General features: G+C 39.5%; 2 protein-coding genes and 1 long non-coding RNA gene across 6 annotated transcripts; 2 read left to right on the top strand and 1 right to left on the bottom strand.

The window, feature by feature from the left end:
• The first annotated feature begins 1,034 nt into the window (after positions 1 to 1,034).
• On the top strand, positions 1,035 to 15,250 carry RRN3 (RRN3 homolog, RNA polymerase I transcription factor). 2 transcript variants are annotated; one of them, XM_015294142.4, is made up of 17 exons: positions 1,035 to 1,288; positions 1,676 to 1,732; positions 2,805 to 2,894; positions 2,980 to 3,109; positions 3,583 to 3,642; positions 4,960 to 5,023; positions 5,505 to 5,574; positions 6,648 to 6,746; positions 7,120 to 7,215; positions 7,658 to 7,790; positions 8,711 to 8,841; positions 9,850 to 9,980; positions 10,572 to 10,756; positions 11,296 to 11,404; positions 11,856 to 12,008; positions 12,438 to 12,525; positions 13,842 to 15,250. In XM_015294142.4, exons 1-17 carry the CDS (start codon positions 1,196 to 1,198, stop codon positions 14,010 to 14,012), a joined length of 1,860 nt encoding a protein of 619 aa, XP_015149628.1. In that variant the 5' UTR covers positions 1,035 to 1,195; the 3' UTR covers positions 14,013 to 15,250. The 2 variants fall into 2 exon arrangements, with proteins under 2 accessions (XP_015149628.1, NP_001264085.1); NM_001277156.2 differs by lacking the exon at positions 11,856 to 12,008.
• LOC124417204 lies at positions 14,932 to 16,586 on the bottom strand. The gene is made up of 2 exons (XR_006931510.1): positions 16,489 to 16,586; positions 14,932 to 15,751 (listed from the first exon to the last, which is right to left on the bottom strand). It is a non-coding gene; the product is annotated as an uncharacterized LOC124417204 (long non-coding RNA).
• On the top strand, positions 16,177 to 23,604 carry NTAN1 (N-terminal asparagine amidase). 3 transcript variants are annotated; one of them, XM_015294297.4, is made up of 10 exons: positions 16,177 to 16,326; positions 17,730 to 17,832; positions 17,917 to 17,982; positions 18,598 to 18,706; positions 19,858 to 19,931; positions 21,235 to 21,288; positions 22,043 to 22,096; positions 22,386 to 22,483; positions 23,019 to 23,132; positions 23,293 to 23,604. In XM_015294297.4, exons 1-10 carry the CDS (start codon positions 16,246 to 16,248, stop codon positions 23,470 to 23,472), a joined length of 933 nt encoding a protein of 310 aa, XP_015149783.2. In that variant the 5' UTR covers positions 16,177 to 16,245; the 3' UTR covers positions 23,473 to 23,604. The 3 variants fall into 3 exon arrangements, with proteins under 3 accessions (XP_015149783.2, XP_046756897.1, XP_015149784.2); XM_015294298.4 differs by lacking the exon at positions 16,177 to 16,326 and adding an exon at positions 16,371 to 16,723; XM_046900941.1 differs by lacking the exon at positions 17,730 to 17,832 and having other exon boundaries at positions 16,286 to 16,326.
• The last annotated feature ends 187 nt before the right edge of the window (positions 23,605 to 23,791 follow it).

Genomic DNA, 23,791 nt, shown 5'->3' with positions numbered 1-23,791 from the left:
AAAGGATGCTTCCTTTTATGACTACTAAAGGATCATGTAACTCTAATTTCAGGGTTAAATACTTGCTGTTAGGCTCTTTAGATGTGTGCTGTATATGTGGCTTATTTTCCTTCAATAGGAACATCTTATCCAGGGAGAAACTAAATGAAAGTTACTAATGAATTTTCTAACAATCTCTGGTGGGACTTATGGGTTTTCTCGGGAGGAGAATTGTTGAGGAGGAACTACGTGTTACAGAGGTGGCCAACCCCGAGGATCAGCGGATGCTATAGCTGGAGGAGGGCCGAGATCAGTCATTTTGTTGCTGTAGCTGGTCTGTGTGAGCTAGGGAACCATGAAGTATTTGGCTGAATTGATGAAGGTTGGGAGCACGCTGAACATTACTGAAGAACTATATAGGAAAATGTGTTTTCATTTGTACTTTTCCAAGGTGTTCTGTGAAAGTTATTGAACATTTTCATGTTTTTAGTTCCTTCTGAATTATGGTTATATTCTTGAATATATTCAGTTGGAGTGCATTGAGGAACGGGACTGCATCCATGAATGCAGTGCTCAGTGGTGGGAGAGGAGAAGCTGTTACTGCACTGAGACAGGAATGTCAATGGGGTGTATTGTTGAGAGCGTTTGGAGAACGATGGCAAAGATGAAGTTTCCGAAAGCTTTAACTGTCTCTCGGTCCTGGAAGGTGCCTACTTGCTTCCCAGGGTCAAACTGTGTTTTGTTCAGCCCACCTTCAGCATGACTCCATTGTTAGGATCGTGAGGGTTCAATTACATTTTGTTTATTTGTTTGTTTTCTCCTCTCAGCAAAATAACTGGTCCAGTGTGACATTGTGGTCAAATCTGGAGTTTTGCTTTCCGAGGAAGCTCTACATTGTAGCAGGGACCATGCCTCAGTACGGAGCACTACACCCGGCCGGGGCCGGTAGATAGCGCCCGTCTCGGTCGTCCTGCGCTACCGCCGCCGGAGTAGTTTCTGCCCCTCCAGCCTCGCCTCTCTATGGTGCGAGGGGAGGAGCGTTCCTCACTTCCGGTGAGACGCGGGCTCTTTTCTGCTGGGTGCGGCGTGTGGTAGTGTGGTGTGGAGGGACGCTTGCGCGCTGCCGCCGTCGTCCGCGAGACGAGGTGGAGTGCAGTGCGAGGGCTGAAGGGACTGAGGTGGCTTCGTTTTTTTTTTCACGCGTGGGGCCGTGAACATGCTGGCAGGGGACGAGTTCATTAGCTCCCCGCCCAAGAAGACAGTGCGGTTTGGGGGTACGCTGACGGACATTCTGCTGAAGTACGAACGGGTGAGTGCGCGGCACGGGGCTGGGGCCCTCCGTCCGCGTGGGCGACGTATCCCGGTGAGAGCTCGTGCTGACCTACCGCTGCCGCGTCGGAGGCTCTGGGCTGGTGCCAGGTGTGCGAGTGGAAACTTCGCGAGCCCGGGCTTGTGTGGAGCGGCTGGGAAGCGAATGTCTGTGGGGAGCTGCTCCGCCTCGGGGATGTGTTCTGCTGCCGATGCCTCTCGTGCTTTGCCACTCGTGTTCTTTGCGTTGTGATTAAACACTCTTCGGTTGTTGAGATATGTTAATAAAACGTGGTGGTTTTTTGTTGTTGTTTATTTCTTTATGTATGTTTTTTGTCTTTATTCTAGAAGAATAACGAGCATCATTTATTTTTCTTCCCTATGCCAGGGTGAAACCACTGACTTTGAGCTGTTAAAGCATCAGCTGTCAGATCCTGACATAAAGGTAAGTTCCTGGCATAGGACTGATGGATTAACACTCAGCTGTCCGAGTGTCTCCACACAAGTCATTCTCATGCTTAAAAGCAAATCCTTTGCTTTAAACATTGAATAACATATAACTGCTGTTTACTTCATAGAAAATGTCAGAAGTAATGAATAGCAGCTACTGTCTTTTTATGAGCAGATAAAAATCTCATATGCAGAATCCTGATAAATGGTGTTTCATGCTTACTGACTGTGCTTTAGAGTGAGAAACTGCTTTTTGGTGAGATCTTTCTTTCAGACACCACCTTTCTAGGTCAGTAGTGTCTGTCTCTGCAGATTTCTTAATGTAGATAAAACCACAACTGCTGACTGTCATAGCCTTTATGTTGTGAGTTACTACCTCCTTCAGCTCTCACTAAGAACTTAGTTAATTAAGCATTAAGATTCACATGTATCTCACAGTTAGAGGAATAGTTTCAGGGCTGTTTCTTACAACTGTGGGTATCCACTGTGTTTCTGCATCTTTTTTTCTTTTTTCCTTTTTTTTTTGTCCTTTAATTAAACCACACAGTTGTTAGAGAGTGCTGCAGGAAAGATAATGTTATATGGATTTCCTTTTCTTTCTAAATAGAGTGTTCTGTAAAATACATCTTTTTTAGTAGGTCATTTGGGGAGTACAAGCAAAATCAGTGTAAAAATTTCTCTGTGGAATTGGTTCTGCTTCCATATATTTCTTACTTCAATATTTGAATGTTCCTCTGCTTAAACTAAGAGCAAAAACAAAAGGAAAGTAAGATTCTAAGTGCCACAGATATATTCTTTGTGAATGCAGTTTGCATACCTTGCTTAGCTTGTCACTTAAACTTCTCATGCAGGCTGTTGGTTGGCAGGTGTGTATTCTTGTGTTCAAGAATTTTCATTGGTGAGGGTGTGAGTTCAAGAAATTCCTTCTGTGCTTGTGTGAAAATAATTTCAGTTTTCAGTCTTAATCTTTGACTTGTGATTCTGTGGGTTTTGCTGTTCAAAAAATCCTATTGTTTTTGGTCATATTATCAGAATAAGTTTGTTATTTTTTTCCTGCTTATATTAAGGATGCCCAGATCATTAACTGGCTGCATGAATTTCGATCTTCTGTCGCATATCTGACCAAGGACTTTGAGCAACTGGTCAGCATTTTGCTGGTAACTACTCATTTATTACATGGGGAGGTTAAGAGTTTAGTACTCAAAACATCTGTTTGACACCTTGGTCTTTACTTACTTTCAGAAACTGCCATGGTTGAGAAGAAGCCGAGAGGTAGTGGAAGAATATCTGGGTTTTCTTGGCAATCTGGTGTCAGCACAAACTGTCCATCTTAGGCCATGCCTGAGCATGATTGTATCTCAGTTTGTTCCTCGTAAGTTACTTTTCTCTTAATATTCTTACTTGTTTATCAAAATAATTCTTTTGTATATAAATTCTGTATAATACATCACAATCTAGTTGTTTGTTTGTTTTCTGTTGATTACTTTAACTTGAATGACTGAATTGCAATACAGACCATTTTATGTACCTAGACTTTAGAAGATCTAATGGGTAATTAGAACTCTAATGGAGCCTGTTTATTGAAGAAATTTAGGGAAGGAAAGAACTGTGTGATGTTACTACTGAAAAACAGAAGCTCTAATGATGATCGTGTCAGATGTTCTCAAGAACCTCCTGGTTCTCTGATTGAAACAGTGTTTTTGACTGTTATTTCAGAAAGTCTTGTGGGTAATTTTGATGCTTAAGTTGCATTGAAGACTGTTGTCCAGTGCACTTTGATTTAGCATTGGAATTGTTACCTCATAAGTTTGTGCAGTATTCCAATGATGATCTCATTTTTGGTAGCTCGAATAATTATCAGAGAAGATGATGTGGACATTTCAGATTCTGATGATGATGAAGAAAGTGAGTATGGAAGGAAATATGGCTTATGTATGCTCTTGTAATACTTTTACAAAAGAAGTATGTAATGCATGTTGCTTTATTTTTGCAAAATTACTTTACAAGAGTTAATATGAAACTGTAGGAGGCAGTACATCCTTAAATTACCAAGTCAGGATTTTTTTTTATACTTGAATCAATGGTGTTGTGACTCATTCCTTGTTACTTGCAAAATACTGGTATTTACTGGTGCAGCATTTTTAAGATTCATGGTGAATATTCAGGAGAACGTTCTTAGTCCTAGATTGTTTCAAAGCCAAAGGATAGTGAGGAGTTGCCTGTTTTCATTTTATTTACTTCAGTAAAACTCTCTTGCTTGGGAAATTTTTGAGGCTTTTTTTTTGCTGTTGTCTGCTTGTGGTAAACTCAAATACAATTGATATAAATAATGAAAATTATGTGTTTATTGATTAGACAAATTCTTAAAAGATATTTAGCTATCTGTGTCTTTGTATCTTGAATGCTGTAATAAATTTCGCTTCAGCTTGGGTTGATGCAACTACTCTGGTGTTTGCTTGTGGCATTGTTAAGATTTCAAGGAAAAAAAAATCATGGAATCATAGAATGCATGGTTGGAAAGGACCTTTAAGATCATCTAGTTCTAACCCCCCTGCTGTAGTCCAGACCTCCCTTAGACCAGCTTGCTCAAAGCCCATCCAGCCTGGCCCTTGAATGCTTCAAGGAAGGGGACATTCACAACCCCACTTGGCAACCCGTTCCAGTGTCTCACCACCCTCACAGTAAAGAATTTCTTCCTAATAGCTAGCCTAAATCTGCTGTCTTCCAGTTTGAAACCATTTCCCAAAATAAAGGCAGCTCACCACATTGTTGTTAGAGAAGCCTAATTATTTGTGGTTTTTGTTTTAACTCTTGCTAAATAAGGCATAATTTTTGATTTTATCTAGTTTCTCACTTGATTTTAACATATTTTCTATTTTGTTTGTTTGTTTTTGTTTTTGGGGTAAATTTTGGGTTACCAAGTTAGGCGTTCAGTGTAAACAGCATGGCAACAGTACCTGGCTTTGGCGGTGGTGGCAAATTAAGAATTTGTTTGTTGGGATAACTTGAATTGTACTTGGTTTAATTTTCACGGTTACTTTAGTAGTTGGGCAGTTCAACTTAACAAAACACAATGCAAAAAAAAAAAAAAAGAAAGAAAAAAAAACCCAACAACAAAATCCCAGTAAATGCAGTCTCCCTGGGGAAGTTAAAAATGTTTAATTGACATGAACTGTTTTAGTTGATTCCTGAGTGGATAATAGCACCTTCTTCTTTCTCTAGACCTTTCTGAAAATTTTGATACATGCCACAGAGCATTGCAGACTGTTGCAAAATATGTTCCTTCGTAAGTATTTAATTCCTTGGTTTCATCTCCTTTTTTTTTTTTTTTTTTTTTACAGATATAAAGCTTGGATATAAAGCTCATAAACAGATTTCTTTTCTCTTCCATATTGGAAATACAATACTTAATTTAATTGTGTGACTTTTCCTAACATTCAGTAACTGGTAGAATGTTATATCCAATCATAAAATGTCAACAGACATCAGCAGCTGAGAATCCTGTTAATAGGAAACACAAGGAAAGTCATGCTTATAGCAGCACAGTTGAAGTAGGTTTTAACTAATCCACAGTAAAAGTTTACTGCTTATTATCTGTGCAATAACAGAACAAATTTTATATAATTAGTTACCTTAAAATAAAATTACTGTGAAATAAGAATAAACTGATTCCAGTCTATTTTTATAGTGCTGGAGCTTGCTCCCGTGATAACAACCTGTATTTTATTTTTTTTCTCTCTCCCTCCCCCCCCCCCCCCCCAATGCAGAACACTGCAGTTTCTTATGCCAATACTTGTGGAAAAATTTCCTTTCATTAATAAATCAGAAAGAACTCTGGTAAGAACTGTGAACATTACATTTATTTATTCACTCACTTATTAATATAGGAAAACACTCTACGGTGTGACTGTTGATTTGGTGGTATTTTATGCAGATTTCTGATTTTAAAATCTTGTCATTTTTTTTTACCTATGGAAACATATATGTCCATGTGTGCCTGTTTAGTGAAAGGTTGTCCAAACATGCATAAGTTCCCTGTGCATAAGCATTATGCAAGTCTTTAATGAGATAATTGCATGTCTTTTTCCACATGATTGTTTTCTTAATCAATGCACAAGATGGACTTCTTTGATAAGTCTCAGAGTTGTATTTTAAGGAGAATGTAGGATACCTGTCTCAGTATGAAAATTGGAAAGTATTCTTTGAAAGAACAAGGAATTTGATAAGCAGACAGAAAACAATGGATGATATAGATGAAATCCAGTAGGGTAGTGTATTATGTTGTTTTATTACATCTCTATTATGATGCTCCTGTGTGGTGGAAAGCAAGCTGGAAGCTTTGGAAGGTTACTGCTCTTGTATGGTCTTTATATTCACTGTCTCCAACTTAATATGTTGTCATTTGCTTGCTCTACCTGCTAAGGTCAGTTGGAGCTATTTTGAACCTAACAAGAACTGCTTCTTCCCTTCCTAGGACCTTACTAGAAGTTTTTTTTCTTCTTAAATCAAAATAACCTTGGGCATCAGATCTATATCTGCAAAATGAAGTGGATATCACTCAAAAGATGTTACTTACAGAACTTGTATGTTAATCTCTTTGAATTAGAATCAGAAAAACTCTAAGGATGCTTACTTGTGGAATTTAGAATTGTCTGTTTATTATAGTAACCAGAAATGAAGGTCTCTTAGTCTCACTTCAAACAGTGCTGCTAGACCTGATTCTAGAAATACTGAGTAATATGCTTGTTGTTTTCATTGTCTTGGGAAAGTTTATGGGGGGGGAAAAAAAACCTTTAAACTGTATCTGTCTCTTTAAGTGACAAATTAGGAAATGTATTTTGTAAAAATCCTTGACAGAATGAGACTTTCGGTTAACATTCTTATAGATATCTCTTAATTTTGTGTTACAGGAATGCTATGTTCATAACCTCCTACGAGTTACAGTGTACCTTCCAACACTGAGGCTTCAGATTCTGGAACTTATTGTTGAAAAGCTGTTAAAGTTGGATGTAAGTTTGTTCTGTATCGTCTTTCAAGGAAGAATGGTGTTGAAATACTCTTCACTAAAATTATGTTCCACTAGTAGTCATGATCACCATTATAGGGCTGTTGTGGTTTCACCTGGCAGGCAGCTGAGCACCACGCAGCAGTTTGCTCATGCTCCCTGCCTTCTTTGTGGGATGGAGGAGAGAACTGGGAGGGGGGTGGGGGGAAGGGAAGTAAAACCATCAGGGACTTTGAGCAACCTGGTCTAGAGGGAGCAGGGGGCTTGAAACTAGTTGATCTTAAAGGTCCCTTCCAACCCAAACCATTGTATGATTCTAAACAGGAATATTTCATATTGCTGTCATGGTCTTATAAAACTTAATTTCTTGTTTGTAGGTTAGTACTCCCCAGCAAGATATTGAAGATGCTGAAGAAGCTGCTAATAACTCTGATAGTGAGGAAAAATCTACAGAGGAGGGACTTTTTGACATGGTTGGTTATTTTGTTTGCTACATTTTTTTTTAGTAGAATTTTCACCTTTAAGTTGCTCTGAAACTTAAGTGTAATAATACGTTAACTGCTTTGTTATTGCTGCTCTGTAAACAGGAAAATTTCAAGCCTGAGTAGCTGACAAACAATTAATGTATTCTCCACATGCCGAGTGTAATGATATAAATATCCAGAATATATACAGTAGATCAGTTTCCTTATGAAAAAAATACAAGCAGCTGTATATAAAGCTTATTAATTGTAATTGACTTAGTTTACGAAAATTTGCCTAGACTGAACTGTATAGGAACTGCTTTAAAGAAGAACAAAACCTTCACCATGAACAGAGAGATCTCGTTTCATTTTTCTCTATATAATTGTAATTAAGTTATCATTTATGACATAGTGTATATGAAGGGTGCGTAACCACTATCTTATCTACTAGGAGGAAGATGAAGAAAGAAAAGAAAACAAAGTCTCTCCCAGTAGTGAGAGAATGGCCCATCCACTTGCAGAGCGACTGGATATTTTGATGACCATCCTGTTTGCCTATATCAAAGATGTTTGCCATGTGGATGGTAAGAATACAGGAAAAATAAATTTGTTTTGCTAACAAATAAGAAAAACATGAGAGGAATTCTCTATTGCAGCAGCAGAAAGCAAGCCTTCATCCTTTAGTGGTAGAGTTCTACTGTGAGCACATTCCTGGCTTTGACCACTGTTTATTGGCTGATGGTGCAAAGGTTTGTTTATGATATTAACAGCCTGATCTTCAGTTGGAGACATTTTGATTGTATAAATATGGCACTGTTCCCAAAATGTAATGTGTTGTGGTATAAGAGTAAATAGTTTTCTTTTTTCATTGTGCTACTAAACTTCTTAGGGGGTCAGAAATGCTTTCTAATTAACCATAGTATTTTATCGTTTGCTTTGCTGTACTGTTTTGAGTACTGCAATTGTGGATCCTTAGAACATCATAAGCACAAAAAGTAGGTTAGAAGAACCAGCCTCTTCGCTCAGTTGGAATTGGTGAAGGACTTGTATTAAAGGAAAAACCTTATTTTATTTATTTATTTATTAGAAACACAAATCTTACACTGGCATTTATTTAGGGGCTGAATGTTAGACTTATTTAAGACAGAATATTTAGAAAATTACTTTATCACATTAATGAGGCAGTTTTATTTCTTAGTGTTTTCTTTTGCCCCTTCTGAAGTAGCACGTTATTGCAAATTTTGCAGTCTGTCAGTATTGCAAATGCTTACATTCACAGATTTACTTTTACATTAGTTTATATGGAGAATCTTCTGGAAGAGTCTCACTACAAACATTTAATGTTAGTTGCCAGGTAAGCTTACAAGTTAGCTTGACAGTGTTTTTTTTTTTTTTTTAACATATTTCTTCCTGTTTCTGAAAGATAGAAATGCCATTTTCACAACATGAGGGCAGGAAAAAACCTGATATGACTCATTTTTGTTTTCTTTTTGTTGTTGTGTAGGCAAGCTTGATATCAACAAGACAAAAGATTTGTATCGGGATCTCGTTTCTGTTTTTGACAAGCTCATTTTACCAACCCATGCTTCTTGTCATGTACAGTATTTCATATTTCACATCTGTAGCTTAAAATCGGTGAGTAGAAACTGTTCTTAAAATGAAGTATATTTAAGCCTATGCTTCAGCTTTTCTACAAAAGTTTGTTGCTTTTTTCCCTATAGATCTACTATTACTGTCCATTTTCTCTGAAGATTGTACATCAGGATTTATTAGTATCCTTTTTCTCCTTCCCTTCTGTTATTCCTTTTTCCAAACCCCCTGTTAAATTTTCAGCCCTCCCCATGCTGTTCATAAATGGCAAGCAGCTCAAAACCAGCCTGTTGTGAAGGAATGTAGTAATAGAAGTCTTGTACAGGAGTCAGTTGGACTTTTAAAACTGAGGCATAGTGCTCTTGCAAATTTGATCAGCATCCAAAAACTGACTGCTCTGTTAGCTCTTCAGTTTGGAATTTATATTTACTGTTTGTTCAACACCCTCCGTTTTCCCATTTCTTAGGCAAAGTACCGTTCTTTCTCTTTATAATTCTAAAATAAGAACATCTGTACTTTTGGCATAAGATCAGCTCAAGATCCGCTTAGCATTATCCTTGACCTCTGACAGTGAATAGCAGATGTATTGGAAAGAATACTTGAATATAGCAAGCATATTATGGTGCTTTGTTAGAATAGCATCTCAGCCTCTAACAACAGTTCAGTAACTTCCTGAACAAAAGTGACATTCCTTTGCAGGAGCATTGCATGATGGTCAAATTTGAGGGGTAGATATCTCATTGCTTTTTTAATTTTTTTAGTGATATAATTTTTTGGTATTGTGAACTTCCTGTGCCAACAAGTCCCAGAATATAACCATTTATGATGAAGAGCAACTTCTTGTATTTCTCAAAGTTCAATTTCCTGCTATTTTCATTGGATAACCCCTGTCTCTTCTGCTCCAAGGGTGGTTAACAGTTGCTTCCTGTTAACCTTGTTATTGTTTTTAAAGACTTCTATGGTTTGACTATGGAAATTGTTGGAACTGAATATTAGGAATCTATTATTGTCATTACTATAACAACCCATGTTTTCTGCATATCTTCCTTCCAGGGATTGGCTGAGGCATTTTTAGACCATCTCTGGAAAAAACTGCAAGATCCAAATAATCCTTCGGTGATCAGGCAAACTGCTGGAAGTTACATTGGCAGCTTCTTAGCAAGAGCTAAATTTATTCCAGTTGTGTAAGTTGTTTTGATATAAGAGCATGGTTAGGTTATGTTGACTTTGGGCTGAGTTATGGATACTCAGTATATCTGATATTCAGAAATATATGTATTTTTAATAATCTTTATTAAGTATTTTATATGGATTCTGAGACAGGGAAGTCACGTGTCCAACTATTTTTGTACATGTTGAAAATATTTCAGCAAATGGATGAAAATCATTATATTTCGTATTTATACATTCTGTATTTTTATGCTGTTAAAGGTGTGGGCTCCATGACTTCAACGGTGAACTTAATTTGATATTGGAATTACCTGTTGGACGTTGCTTATAGTGCAGAATTTATATTGTTTGTTGCACATGCCCATGCAGTATGCATTCTTGGATTCATCTCTTCTGGCATCTTGTGCTTTCACTGGGATTTTCAGTACTGATATGTTGATTTGTTTCCTGCTGATATAAAGGAGAAAGCTCATAATAGAATCTACTTTTTCTAGTGATAATTGTCTTAATTACTATTTTGTAACTGAGATCTTTGATTGCTTGTTTAACATCTCTTCTGTGCCATTTTAGAATCTGTTCTTACACATTATTTTTCTCTATTATAGCACAGTAAAAGCGTGCCTGGATCTGCTGGTTAATTGGATGCATAAATACATTGATAATCAGGATACAGGGGCTAATGCTTATTGTGATGTAGCTCTCCATGGGCCATTTTATTCTGCGTGTCAGGCAGCATTCTATACACTTATTTTCCGTCATAAGCAACTTTTGGATGGAAACTTAAGGAAAGGTGAGCATAACAGGTTTGAAAGGTGTTGGGATTCATTTGCAAGATTTACTGCAGATTTGTTTTGTAATGGTTAATTCAGTCAAGTATTTGACAGACTTTCATTGTACCCTGAATGAAGTAAGATAGCTTAAACACCTGAGCTACCAACCTAGATAATCTTTTTTCTTCAGCATTGAAAGCAGTGCCCGTAATTGTTGAACTTTAGATTTCTGGCCCCAGTTGCTTGCTGAGCATGTTTGAATTCCAGCTGTGTCGAACTAGTGTGATCTTCAGTTGATAACAGTCCATAAAGTCTCCGTGTCCTTCTCAGTTCCCATGGAAATGTAGTGTCTTTGGAAGGATCTCTCAGCTGTGGCAATCTGCCATAAATTGGAATAGCTTTTCTACTCAGATCTCTACTGTAATAGAGAGATGTAGGATTTACTTCTGTGATCTTGTGCACGGTGGTAAGATTGGAAATTCTTAAAAATTCAGTTAAGAGTATATAATGTATAACCTCTATATAATAGGTTTATTTGATAATTGTTCTTATTTTGAAGGTCTGTCATATCTGCAGAGTTTAAATTTTGAGCGCATTGTCATGTGTCAGCTAAACCCTCTGAAGATATGTATACCTTCTGTTGTAAACTTGTTTGCTGCCATTACAAGGTACCTTTTTCATTTACTTCAGTTTCATCTAGATACCAGTTTATGGATGTTTGCGTATAATAACAGCACAGTTATTTAGGACTTGAGATATATAACACAAAATATTGATTGTTATCCAAGAGAACACAGAATTTTTCCCATATTCTAAGTGGGATAAGTTTGTTTCTGGTTCAGTTTCAATTAAATCCTACAGTACCATAAAACTGTTTCACTGCTTAAGTATTAGTGCCAGTATGGTTCTAATTGGAGTAAAACTTGCAGGAGTGCAGAGGAAGAGAGTAGACTCTAAAGTACATCCACTGGTGGCTGTCTTGGAAGCACCTAATATCAGTTCCAAAATGGAAGGTAGAAATGATGCTAGTTAAAAATAACTTTTGTGTTTGAATGCCTTTTGAAACATTTGCAATCTTTGTGCTGGAAATGCTTATCTTTCCCTTATTATCTTTTAAAGGAAATACCAGCTGGTGTTCTGCTACACAATTATTGAGAGAAACAATCGGCAGTTTATACCAGTTGTTCGGAGTGGCACTGGGGGTGACTTCGTGCAGATGTGCACTAACCCGCTTGACAGTTTCTTCCCCTTTGATCCCTATGTGCTCAAAAGGTGTAGTTGATAAATAAGCAGCTCATTTTTGTCTTGCAGCAAATAATAAGCTAAAATTTGAAAGAAACTAAATTGATTTTCTTCCCTGAGCGTTAGTACTTCTGATGTTGCGTATCTTAACCTGTGATTATCTTTTAAAAATTTGGAAAAGAATTTGAGAAAACAGTGTCGTTGTTGAAAATGTCTAGCTAGGGATTAGAAGACCTAATTGTTTCAGAACTCCTTAAGCAAACAATTTTAATTTACGTTTATCAGTGAAACGGAGTAATCTTTCATGGCATTAATTGAGGATTATATAGGGACAGAGTTTGTGAAATCCTGAAGATGGCTATTAGAATTCCAAGCGTTCTATATTTTATTGTTAAAATCAAATCCATACTATTTTTAATGAATAAAATAACTCGCACTGTCGTTCAATACCACTTTCAGATCAAAGAAGACCATTGATCCATTTTATCAGTTTTGGGAAGAACTGAGTGCTGAAGATCTAGAGAATCTGAAGAAGCCAATTAAAAAGGTAATCTGTTAAAGATGTAGTTCAGTAGCCACTCTGTCAGCTGCTTTTATTTGGTTGGTTAGTTAGCTAGTGACTATAAGCACAGAAAACATGAGAGACAGTGACTGAAATCAGTTAGGAAACTTTAGGAATTGATCCAACCTTACTTTGCCCCTCTATGGAAGAGTGTGTATGGACACAAGGACACACAGGACAACTGTTAGGAGCATCCATGTTGTGTAGATGCAGTCTTGTCACTGGAATCCATCCACTTTGTAGTTAGTTGTTTCACGATGAATGTATATCTCATTCTCCTACCATTCTAACTGATCATGACACTTCTAGTACATCCCAAGTTCTTCCACTGCTTCTACGTAGTCTGTTTACCTTCTTGTGGAATGTCTATCCCTTTTCAACTGTTTGGTCGACTGTGTATTTCATAGTATCGTAGAATGGCTTGGGTTGGAAGGGACCTCAAGGATCATCAAGGTCCAACCCCTCTGCAACATGCACGGCCATCAACCTCCATATCTAATACTGGACCAGGCTGCCCAGGGCCCTATCCAACCTGGCCTTGAACACCTCCAGGGACGGGGCATCCACAACCTCTCTGGGTAGCCTGTTCCCGCACTTCACTACTCTCTTGGCAAAGAACTTCCCCCTGATAAACAACCGCAGTCTTCCCTCCTTCAACTTAAAACCATTTCCCCTTGTCCTGCCATTATCTACCCTTTCAAAGAGTTGACTCCCGTCCTGTTTGTAGGCTCGCTTTAGGTATCGAAAGGCTACAATGGGGTCACCCCACAGCCTTCTCTTCTTGAGGCTGAACAAGCCCAGCTCCCTCAGTCTGTCTTTGTAGCAGAGGTGCTCCAGCCCTCTGATCATTTTTTGTGGGCCTCCTCTTGTACCTAAGAGCTCCCTGTCTTTCTTGTATTGGGGGCCCCAGACCTGGACACAGTACTCCAGATGGGGCCTCATGAGGGCAGAATAGGGAGGGACAATCACCTCCCTGTTCCTGCTGGCCCACCCCTCTTCTGATGGAGTCCAGGATACCATTTGCTTTCTGAGCTGCAAGAGCACACTGCTGGCTCATGTTTTTCATTTCTTCCCTTTCTATGATATCATGGGAAAAATACAGTGTTGTAGATTTGTAGGTGCCTTTTGTTAACTGGTAAGTTTATTGATTTTACTCTAGTGTTTTGATAGGAGATTTGATGAATTTCAGAATTTATTTTAGAAATACCATTTTTTGGTTTTAGCAGTTGTTACTTCTGTTAAATCTTCAGAGAGACCGGGAATGTATTTTTGCTCTCACTGATCCTTTTCAATTCATGCAGGGTACTTCTGAAGATGAAGATGATGACTTTTTGAAAGGAGAAACCCCTCAAAATGAGGGTGTGGTTGAAATTACTCCAAATTCTTATGAGTCAAATACCCGGAGCCCAGTGAGCAGCATTGGCTCTCCTTCAGACTGTCATGCACAATATCTGGAGTCATGCGCACATTGACCTGGAGAACTAGAAGTGGAAGAGGTTGAAAATTGCGTGCAGTTTTTTGCTCGCAAACAGACCTTATAGCTCAGCTTTCTGAACTGGCAAATCCTTCATCATCATATTTCTGTGGATGTATTAAGATAAATTTATATGCTGCTAGAAAAGTCTAGAGAATAAATAGGGTGATATTTTACAAATTTCACATTGAAATGTTTTTTTATGAGTTATGAGTATTTTTTTAAATAGCTTTTCATGACCTTTAAAAACTTTTGTTTACTAATGTTTCTCTGTGAGGTTTTATATATTGGGTGAAATTCTGATCTTCTTATTGATTTCTGTGTGACCAGAAATCCATTGTCAGTATTTAAACTGTTCTCTGCTGACCTTTTTAAGATAGTTTCAAATAATGCTGTGATCTCATGATAGGGAAGCCACTCTGACAGTGATTTTGCTGCACGCATCTCTAAGCTTGTCCTGTCTGGAGAACAGTGCTTAGTAAAGACCTTTGGTAGTGGTGAGTGTATTCAGATGGTAAGCGTTATTGCTGCTTAAACATGTGGATGATGCACAGCTTTTCCAGCTATGAAAGTTCTGATATGTGAAGTGGTGATTGTTGGAAGTGTTGAAAATGAGTAGCTGAAAGTATGATTTGTAGATAGTTTTATTTGAGGTGCTTGAGAAGCACTCTGAAAAAGATATTTATTTTCAGGATTTGAAGTTTATATGTGAATACTGAAAATATAAACAAACAAACAAACCCCACATCCCTTGTAAAAAGGAATTGATGTCTCTGTTATTGTTGTATTGTTTGGGTGTCAGTGAAGAGTTTCTCTGTAGATTTGTTTCATTTTTTTTCGTGATTATATCCTCTTTCTTGATTCTAAACAGTGGAAAAAATGTTGTTTGTGTAACATATAGTTGAAAATTTAATGCATGTGGGACTCAGTTCATCTGCCCTTTTTTAGTCTGAGCTTGTAGGCTTTCAAGACAGTGCATTTATTCAGAGCCAATAAAGACTGATGCTAAGAGTGCCGATTCTATGCTTTGTATTTAACTGAGGATCTCTCTAGTCTAACTTCTGCAAAGCTGGGATGTTTGTTCTGACAGACTGAAAAGTAGTTTCAGGGGTAATGCTGCAAAATTTGTTAGTGGGATCTGTTAATCACTGTATAAATTGAAACTTAATTTTTGTTTTTAATTTTAGTTGTCTTTACTATTGTTCCTGTGCATTAAACAGTAATTTCCGTCTGAAATAGTTGTCTCTCTTCTGGCACAGAAGTACCCCTCTCACAACCATGGCAAGGAAAATGCTCTCTGGAAGCTGCCTTTTTCTGCTCTTTCACTTTTATGTCTTCAGCAACACGGTCACTTACAAAATGAGGCTCTACAAAACTTAACAAGGTGTAGTATCTGGTATGTGATACAGTAGCTTCCATGTCTCGTTAAAATTGGGAGGGGGAGGAAGGGGAGAGGATACATGACACAAAGTATAACATTAAAAATGTGCAGGCATTGAGCTGTGTTCTGAGGGGCAGAGTCAACTTTAGTTGTTTAAAAATAATAATCGGGCAGGAGCTCCTAGTGTTTCTATGACTCTTCTATGATGATACATCCGTTGTTAGGCTTAGTATGGCTGCAACCAGCACTGCTATAGAAGATCCTGGCATTTTGCTGCATGGCCTGTTCTGTAAGTGCTGCTCATACTGAGAGTAGTGCTGCTTCAGTGGTGATTTTGCTTCACCTAGTGAGGTCCCCTGTGAAATATGAAGCATTTGTTGAAGAAAGTATCTGCTGTAACTTTATTTTGTGAAAATGAGACTGGAAAGGTAGAGTGTGTGGTTTATTTTCCTCAGTCTCTGTTGAGAGCCCCCTTTGCTCAGGCTGTCCTCTCCTCCTTAGTATTGTTTTGGGAAAGGCTTCAAAGAGCTGGGGGATAGTTTATTTGTAAACTGGAGAGCTGATGGCAGACATTTCCAAAACGGTTTCTTACAGTTCCTGAATAGTTATGCAAGGGAAGGAGGAGGGGGCTACAGAGCGTTAAGAACTGTAGTAGCACCGTGAGCAGTCCGCTGCTCTCGGGAACGAGCGCGGAGCGAGCGACGCTTTCTCAGTCCGCCGCCGCTGTTCCGCCCCTAGCGACTCCCGCCGCGATTTCCCAGCACTCCGCGCGGCGGCGCCCGACTTGGTCCAGCGCGGCCCTGCGGAGGAAGCGCGGAGCGGCCGCCTCCCGCCTTGGGCGTTTCCCGCCATGCCACTGCTGATTAACGGGGAGCGGATTGATCTGACCCGGCTCACAGGAGGTGTGATCCGCGCCCACCCGCACCTCGAGGTGAGCAGGCGGCAGTGCCGTCGCCGCGGGGCCTTCCCGCTCCTGCCCTGAGGCCGCCTCGCTGAGGGCCCCCTCGGGGAGGGGAAGGCCCGACAGCGCCCCGTCGCTTGGCCGGACGTGAGCACTGCGGGGCCTCGGGGTGGTCCACGCCCGCGGAGGTACCTGGTCTGGGGCGGCTCCGGCGTGGAGAAGCGCTGCTCTGCGCGGCCCTGTCCCCGCGAAAGAGGCGCGAGGTGGCTGGAAGGAAGTGCCTCCGTGTCGTGGAGGCGGGCGGCGGTAGCGGCCTTGAAGCGAGAGCTTTGCGTGGGGCGGCGGTGGCGGTCGGTGCCCTTGGGTCAGGGGACGCCGGGGTGAACCAGCAGCTGGGGGTGGACGTCGGGGTTGCGATATCGGAGAGGTATTAACTTCGTTTTAAGTCTGTAAATGTTTTAATCAGAACGGCAGGCCGTGGGTTAGGAACTGCCGAACAGAGCTGGGTGGGGAAATGTTTTTCATTTTAAAAAATTGCTGATTTATGGAAACTGAGTTCTTGTAGGATGGGGGGGGGGGGGGTTAATAAAAAAAAAAAATGGTGCAGATGTGATAAAAACTGAGTGAAGTAGTTTTGGTTTTTTTCAGCCCTAGTGTAGAAATGCATGCAAAACCCAGCCAGCAGCGCGGTCAAAGCCCAGGAAGTTGGTTTTCCATCAATTAAGCGTGATGATTAATAGCTACATTTTGTTAGTACTTAATAAATATATTGGGTTGTGGCGATAAGAGGCTGAAACTTTCACATTTCAGGAGTTTCAGAGAAGAAGGAAATCTTCTGGCAGGTAACAGTGATAGGATGAGAGGGAATGGCCTCAAGTTGCACCAGGAAGGTTCACTTTGGATGTTAGGACAGAATTCTCTGAAAGGGTGGTTGGGCACCAGAACAGGCTGCTCGGGGAGACTGGGGAGTCACCATCCCAGATGGTGTTCAAGGAATATGTAGATGTGGTGCTTAGGGACGTGGTTTAGTGGACATTGGTGGTGGTAGGTGGACCCTTAGACTTGGATGATCTTAGAGGTCTTTTCCAACGTTACTCGAGTGTATGATTTTGTGCTGTGTAAAATTCCAAGATCTGCTCTGGCATTGTCTGATGTCAGCCTGGCCACGTCCTGTTGCTTTGTTTTGTACCTCCATTTACCTTCCGTAAAGCAGGGAAAGAGTATTTTCTGTGTGTAGAACAATGGGATTTAACAGCTAACTGATCAGTGGCAGGAAAGTGAAAAACTAGAAATTCAGAATCCTCCAAAATACAAAATATGCCATGTTTGTCTCTCACCTGGGTCCCTTTGCTTTTTGGAGGTGATGTTTCTATGAAGTGACAGATATACCTGAGAATCCAGCCTCTGTAGTCTTTATTATCATTTGTCTTTAGGAAAAGGCAAAACTTCTAAGAAGTCAGCCTACCCAAATTGTGGAACCCAAAGGGCTTCTGTATGTCCAGCAGAGAGAATTTGCAGTGACCACCCCTAATGATGGTATGTAAGAATGTAAGCACTTTTTCTGCTGAAGTAATTATTATGACAGCGAAGTTCATACGAAGTCTCTCTCCTTGAAAATAGGTTCTGTGTCTATTCTTGGATCGGATGATGCAACTACCTGCCACCTAATTGTGCTCCGACACACAGGTATCTTAAGGGGTGTTCTGCACAAAGCCTGTACCTCTGAAGTAGTACAGCTGGGATCATCACTGGTTTATGCTGCATTAATTAAATAAACTGCAATTTCATTGATATAGACTGGCATCTCAAAAAGTCACAAGGTGGATTAACTGAGTGATAAATTCAGACAGTTTGTCTGTTCAGTACCAGTTCCATGTTCACTTTGCTAAATGAACAGATCCTAAACTTGATCTGCTCTAGTGGCCACCTTTGCACCATCTCAGGCTGGGCGTGAATGCCAGAGAGTTCAGCCAGCTGGGTCAGCAGGGTTTAGCAATAACACATGTAGAATTTATGGAAAAGGCTTTCTGTATTTCTGACAGCAAGGATGTTGCTTGGTCCTTAGTAGGAAGGCGTTTGCACCAGTCACATTTGTTAAGCTGATTTTTATAATGGGGCACGCATAGAGGCTATTGTCTTGTGCAGTTAGCCTATCTCTTCTGCTGCAGGGTACTGAACTAACAGAAATGAGTAGGTGGGGTGTAGTTCTTGCACTACTGTAGTAGTGCAGACTGGTGTTGATCTGAATTATGGTTGTGAATAATGTCCACCAGTGTCATTGTCTTCTCACATCTTCCTCAGGCAGCGGAGCCACCTGCTTGACACACTGTGATGGATCAGACACAGAAGCGGAAGTGTCGCTCATCATGAGTTCAGTAAAATCTTTCTCTAACACCACAGGTTATGGAAGGTCAGCTATGCTTTGTTAATTGTTATGTACTGTTTTTTGACAAGGGTAACTGCATTTTGTAAGTTGTGGAATTTTTATCTGATTTTATGGGGTTCAGACAAGGTAGTCTTGCAAGAGATATCTCTAGCAGGGGGCCGTGTGGAAAATGATAACTATTTTATTGATGATGGTTTTTGTGGGTATTTTCTATCAGTGATCTAAAGCATGGTTCTATTCTGAATAGTGTCTCTGTAGAAATGCCACTGAGTGGTTTGGTGTTTACTGTTTCCCAGTAACTTTTGTTTCAGATGTGCTAAACTTTCCAAATTGCTCTTTTTAGTTGTTCTGTATTTTCCACCAGAAATGTTGGTCTTGCAAATTCCTTTTGGATCTGAGAATCTGTCTGGAATTTTTAAAGGACCCATACTAGGAAAAAAAAATAAAAAATCCTGAAACAGATTTTGGCTAGCAAGGTTTTTCCTTAGTGTGGAGATTTTTTGCCTCTGTAGCTTGATAAGAACAAAAACTCCATGAACTTGGAAGACATGGTCTCTAATACTCATGATCTGCCTTGCCCAGTTTTGAAAGATGAATTTTGGCCTTGCTAGGTGATTGATGATGCTTCCTCTCACTTTTTTTTATTGTTTCTGAGACCTTGCACCCAAAACCAGTATTGTCATTAGTTGTTTTTGTTGTTGTTTTTTGTTTGGTCAAAAGGCTCACAAACAATGCCTGTCTTTATATAGACGCCTCTCGGAGAAGAACACTGCTGTACGGCCTAGAATAGTTCTGGAGATCATGGGAGTAAACTCCCTCACATTTAGTTCACTGTTTTGTGGGAACTGAGAGGTGGTTACTGAGTTATGTCCAGAACTGAGGTGCTGACCATCACAGATACCTTGGGGTTAGATAGAATTGCATGTATGTAATGCTTGCTGAGGTTTTTTTCTTTCTTTCTTTCTTTCTTTTTTTTTTAATATTGTGCTGTTTCCTGAATGTTCCCTAATTGGTCAAAATAAAATTACCAACCACAGTTTGCTACACATATGGACATTAAGAAGTGAGGCTTCTCTAATGATTGCATTGTAGTTTGGGCTGGAGATTGTTTTGTGAAGGTATTCACTTTGGGATGTCATCTTAACTGCTGTTTCCTGTTATTCCATCTTTGTTAGGCTGGAAGTGCACCTAGTTGGAGGTTTCAATGATGATAGGCAGTTATCACAAAAACTTACTAATCAGCTTCTTAGTAAGTTCACATTTTTTCCACTCTCGTGTAGAAAAAAAATAGTTCTTACTGGATTTGGGTAAAATCTGCTTGTAATCTGAGCACCGTCATTTAATAGGAACAAGTGGGGATTCATTCTGGAGGGTGTTGTCTCTTCTTGCAAACTCACTGAAGAGGAGGGGTTGGACTTGTGAGCCTTGTCCATGGCCAGGCTGGGGGCAGGAACTTGTCATTTGTTCCTGACATGCACTGCAGGGGGTAGAATGGGAGTGCAGTTCAGCTGGACCTAATTCCTAGTTCGGCTGCTGACAAGCTGATGAGTGATCTTGCCTAGGTGTTGTCACCTGTCCAAATCTGTACATGCAGGTGTCTTGATCAGTTACTATTTCTTTTTCACCTTAATGTAATGAGGTGCATCTTAATTTGCTTGCATTTGTCTGATGAAAGATGTTATTTCTGTTCATGAAATCTGCATAGAGAAGTGGTTATGGTGCTTTACGAACAAATTGGGAACATAAAGTACCAACTTAGACATTTCAAGTGCCCTGGCTTGTGCTAAGCACTTCCCAAATGTAGAGAGGCCTTGTCCGCACTGGAGCTGGGAAGAGACAGGGGCATGTATTGACGAAGGTGGCTGTGGGATGAGGAACTTGGTCTGGCAGATGTCCCATGGGATGTGCCCCTCTTGCCCTCTCACATGTTATGATGCAATTCCTGTTATGTATGTTACATATTGCATGAGAGCTCAGCACAGAATATTTTGGTTAATGTATTTTTTCAATTTTATGGTTTTTATGCATCCAGTTACAATTCAAAACATATTTCTATTAGAACTTCAGGGAAAAAAAGTGAGCTTTTTTTTCCTGAAGTGTGGAATGGGGAAAAGGAGAATTGAAATACATATAATGAAAGACTGGGTTTGCTCACTACATATATAACATTTTAGGAAAATACACTTAAATATGAGCTATTAAATGTACAATTAACTAAAGCAGAGTTGATGTGATGCCAGAGCTACTTTAAACCAGTGTCAGTAGAAGGAGCAAGTGGCACAACTTTTTAATGTGCTTTTGACATCTTAAATGGCTACTCTCTGTAAATTACTGATATGTTTAGGAGCTGTGGCTTTAATTTTCTAAAAGTTGGTTTGAAGCAAACCTGAAAAATACTCTTTGCTCTGTTGCATTATGTAAGAACAGTGTATTAGGTACTTTCTGCCCATCTATTCTGCAGTACGCAGCACTGATAATCCCCCCCATCTATATACAGCACCTGCTTTGCCACCAGTCAGTCTTATATATTGCTGCTATTGTTGTTGCTGTAGGAGCATTTGATCTCCAACCAGATGATGTTCATTTAGTGACTTTCTGTGTAACAGGTAAGAAAATGTCTCCTTGTGTTCTTTTGTTTTATTTTTGAAAAATTTTTAGCTAGTGAAATCGAAGTACAGAGAGATTTCCATCCATGGCCTTTTTTAATCTCTTATAACAATACACAGTACATGTCATCCCACTTGACTTGTATGTTTAAATTTTATTATTTATAGTGTGTTAATGTCAAACAGCCTGCTCAGCAAAGATTCTTTCAATTGAGATTGGGGAGGACCTGTGATTGTTACCTGGACATTTCCCGCCTTTGCATAGCTTTGAGTATTTAGAGAGGCAATTGAGAAAGGAACTTAATGACGGTTGATGTTGTTAGACTGTTCATAAATTCCATCAGTTAATTCGTAACATGTGATGTCACATAAAGAATTATTTCCTCTTCTTTGTATTGTATTCAGGTCATACATAATCTTTGTATTTAAGTGTTACTGGTGACTTGCATTTTTGAAACTTGACATCATAGCAGTTTTGCTTTTTTTCTGTAAATGGCTTGTGCAGAAAACAGTGACTGGAGCTGGACCCACTGATATGAGAGTTCTATTCCAGGCCTCAACATTTTAATTTTGACCTTATGACCTCTTTAATATTTATTTTAGGCTTCTTCCTGTGTTGATTTTGTTCATTTGCTTTTCTTTGCGTCTTTTTACGCAACATTAGCTCAATTCTTCTCTGGTAATCCACAACTGAATGAATTCTGTTCAGAAAAAAATATGATGCCCTACATATTTGACCTTTTTTTTCTTACAGAACTAAATGACAGAGAAGAGAAGGATATTCATTTTCCAATCATTTATGGAATAGGTGAGTGAAGACAGAATTTTTTTTTAACTGGATTTTTTTTTTAGAGTCTAGTAGTAAATGCACTGCCTTTAATGTTTACATAATGCCTGTTGTAGAGTGCTGCTGTTTGGAGGTGTAGCAGAAAGCAGAAGTTCTAAGAAAATGGGGCATGGGGCAATGAGAAATAAGAATAGTATTTGGCAGCTTCTAAAATTCCTGTTACAATAGTGGTGTTGTGGAGATGGTTGTTTTAAGCAATGTTTGGTAAGAGAAACAATTTTAATTAAGTTTAAACTCTATTTCTTACCAGCTGTGAATGTAAAAACAGCAGAGATTTTCCCTGCAACTTTTCCAGAAAAAGGGCCAGATGAGGATTTGCGTTCAGCCCATGTTTTAACAGGAGCAAGAGTGAGTATAAATAAGAGGAAATAAAGTTCCAAAGTCAGTTATTTTTGCTAGAAGGGAAGACAGCTTAGGGGCAATGAATAATCAATAATACAGGGGAAGAAAAACAGATTGGTAGCTGTAGTGGAAATGCTAAGTAATGGCTTGAAGCAGTGACGGAGCACCTGGGGGGAAGGCAGGGCCAGCCAAGGGAAGGTCAGGTGCTTGCAATGCAATGCACTGAGTGACTGGAAAGGTCAGAGCCAGGATCCACCCCTTCCCAGCCCTCATTTAAGGGCTGGCAGTGGAGGCAAAAACGAGGCCTTCCAAAGGTAAGTAGTTTTTCTTCCTTTGTTTCTGTATCTGCTGCTGCAGCATTTGGGCTTGTTCTCATTTGCTGCAGCCTAGGATTGTGCCACTCCACTATTATTGCTGTACTTTCCCTCACATTACAGCAGTACAAATGCTTTCCAGCTTAAATTGTTTTTCTGTCTCTTTTATTTGTCTAAGTGCTGCCTAACTCTTAAGGCTCCCTGTAAACAGTTCTGTGTTACTGCAGCTGACAAACATTTATGATGCAAAGACTGAACAGCTACACATTGGACCTTATTTCTGGAGGCCTTTCCCACATGTGGATTTCTGGTTGGATCAGGATGACCAACAGATTTTACAGGTACTCTTGAGCTGAGAACAGAGAATGGGAATGGCCTGTCAAAGTTCTCCTCTGCCTACAGAAGGGAAGGGTGGAAAAATAATTGTATTGGAAGGGAGAGTAATTGAGAGTTTTTGTATTCCAAATTTCAAGCAGCTCTTACTATCATCTTGTTTTTCAGAATCTTTCCACATCGCCTTTGGCTGAGCCACCCCACTTTGTTTCCCACATTCGCTCTACATTAACCTTTTTAAAAGAACATCCGTTTCCATCTCATTCCTTGTTTCCTGATAGAAAACCTCGCATATACAAAAAAAATGAAGAAGGGTTGTGGGAACTGGTTTGTTCTGACAAGATCTAACCTGGAGCTCAACACTAGCTGCTTTAGGGAAGCACAGCAGTGCCAGAAGAACAGCAAGTTGTTGCAAAAAGCATGCTGCTGGTCATGGATAGTAGTGTTCTATGCTTTTCAAAATAAAAGATTTCAACAGAAGTAACTTTTCTTCTGCATTACTTAAGTAGGAACCATAATTACTTTGAAGTAATTGGTTTTTGTTTCAATGCTTTATCTGTGCTGATCAGATTGCTGTAATACAGACAGATGGCAGTACTGCAACCCAGAGGCTAAAAGTCACCATATGAATATGGACTTGAGAAAATTATTTTCTATGCAAAGTGAA

Source organism: Gallus gallus, chromosome 14, assembly GCF_016699485.2.
Source record: "Gallus gallus isolate bGalGal1 chromosome 14, bGalGal1.mat.broiler.GRCg7b, whole genome shotgun sequence".
NCBI classification, from domain to species: domain Eukaryota; kingdom Metazoa; phylum Chordata; class Aves; order Galliformes; family Phasianidae; genus Gallus; species Gallus gallus.
This window is presented reverse-complemented; position numbering and strand designations above follow the sequence as displayed.

Bases quoted from the DNA above. Each gene is read 5' to 3' on its own strand.
- RRN3 (XM_015294142.4), top strand. From the start codon at position 1,196: ATGCTGGCAGGGGACGAGTTCATTAGCTCCCCGCCCAAGAAGACAGTG. The intron at 1,733-2,804 runs GTAAGTTCCTGG...GCTTATATTAAG, and splicing joins TGTCAGATCCTGACATAAAG to GATGCCCAGATCATTAACTG. The intron at 12,009-12,437 runs GTGTAGTTGATA...TACCACTTTCAG, and splicing joins GATCCCTATGTGCTCAAAAG to ATCAAAGAAGACCATTGATC.
- NTAN1 (XM_015294297.4), top strand. From the start codon at position 16,246: ATGCCACTGCTGATTAACGGGGAGCGGATTGATCTGACCCGGCTCACA. The intron at 16,327-17,729 runs GTGAGCAGGCGG...ATTTGTCTTTAG, and splicing joins GCGCCCACCCGCACCTCGAG to GAAAAGGCAAAACTTCTAAG. The intron at 21,289-22,042 runs GTAAGAAAATGT...TTTTTCTTACAG, and splicing joins AGTGACTTTCTGTGTAACAG to AACTAAATGACAGAGAAGAG.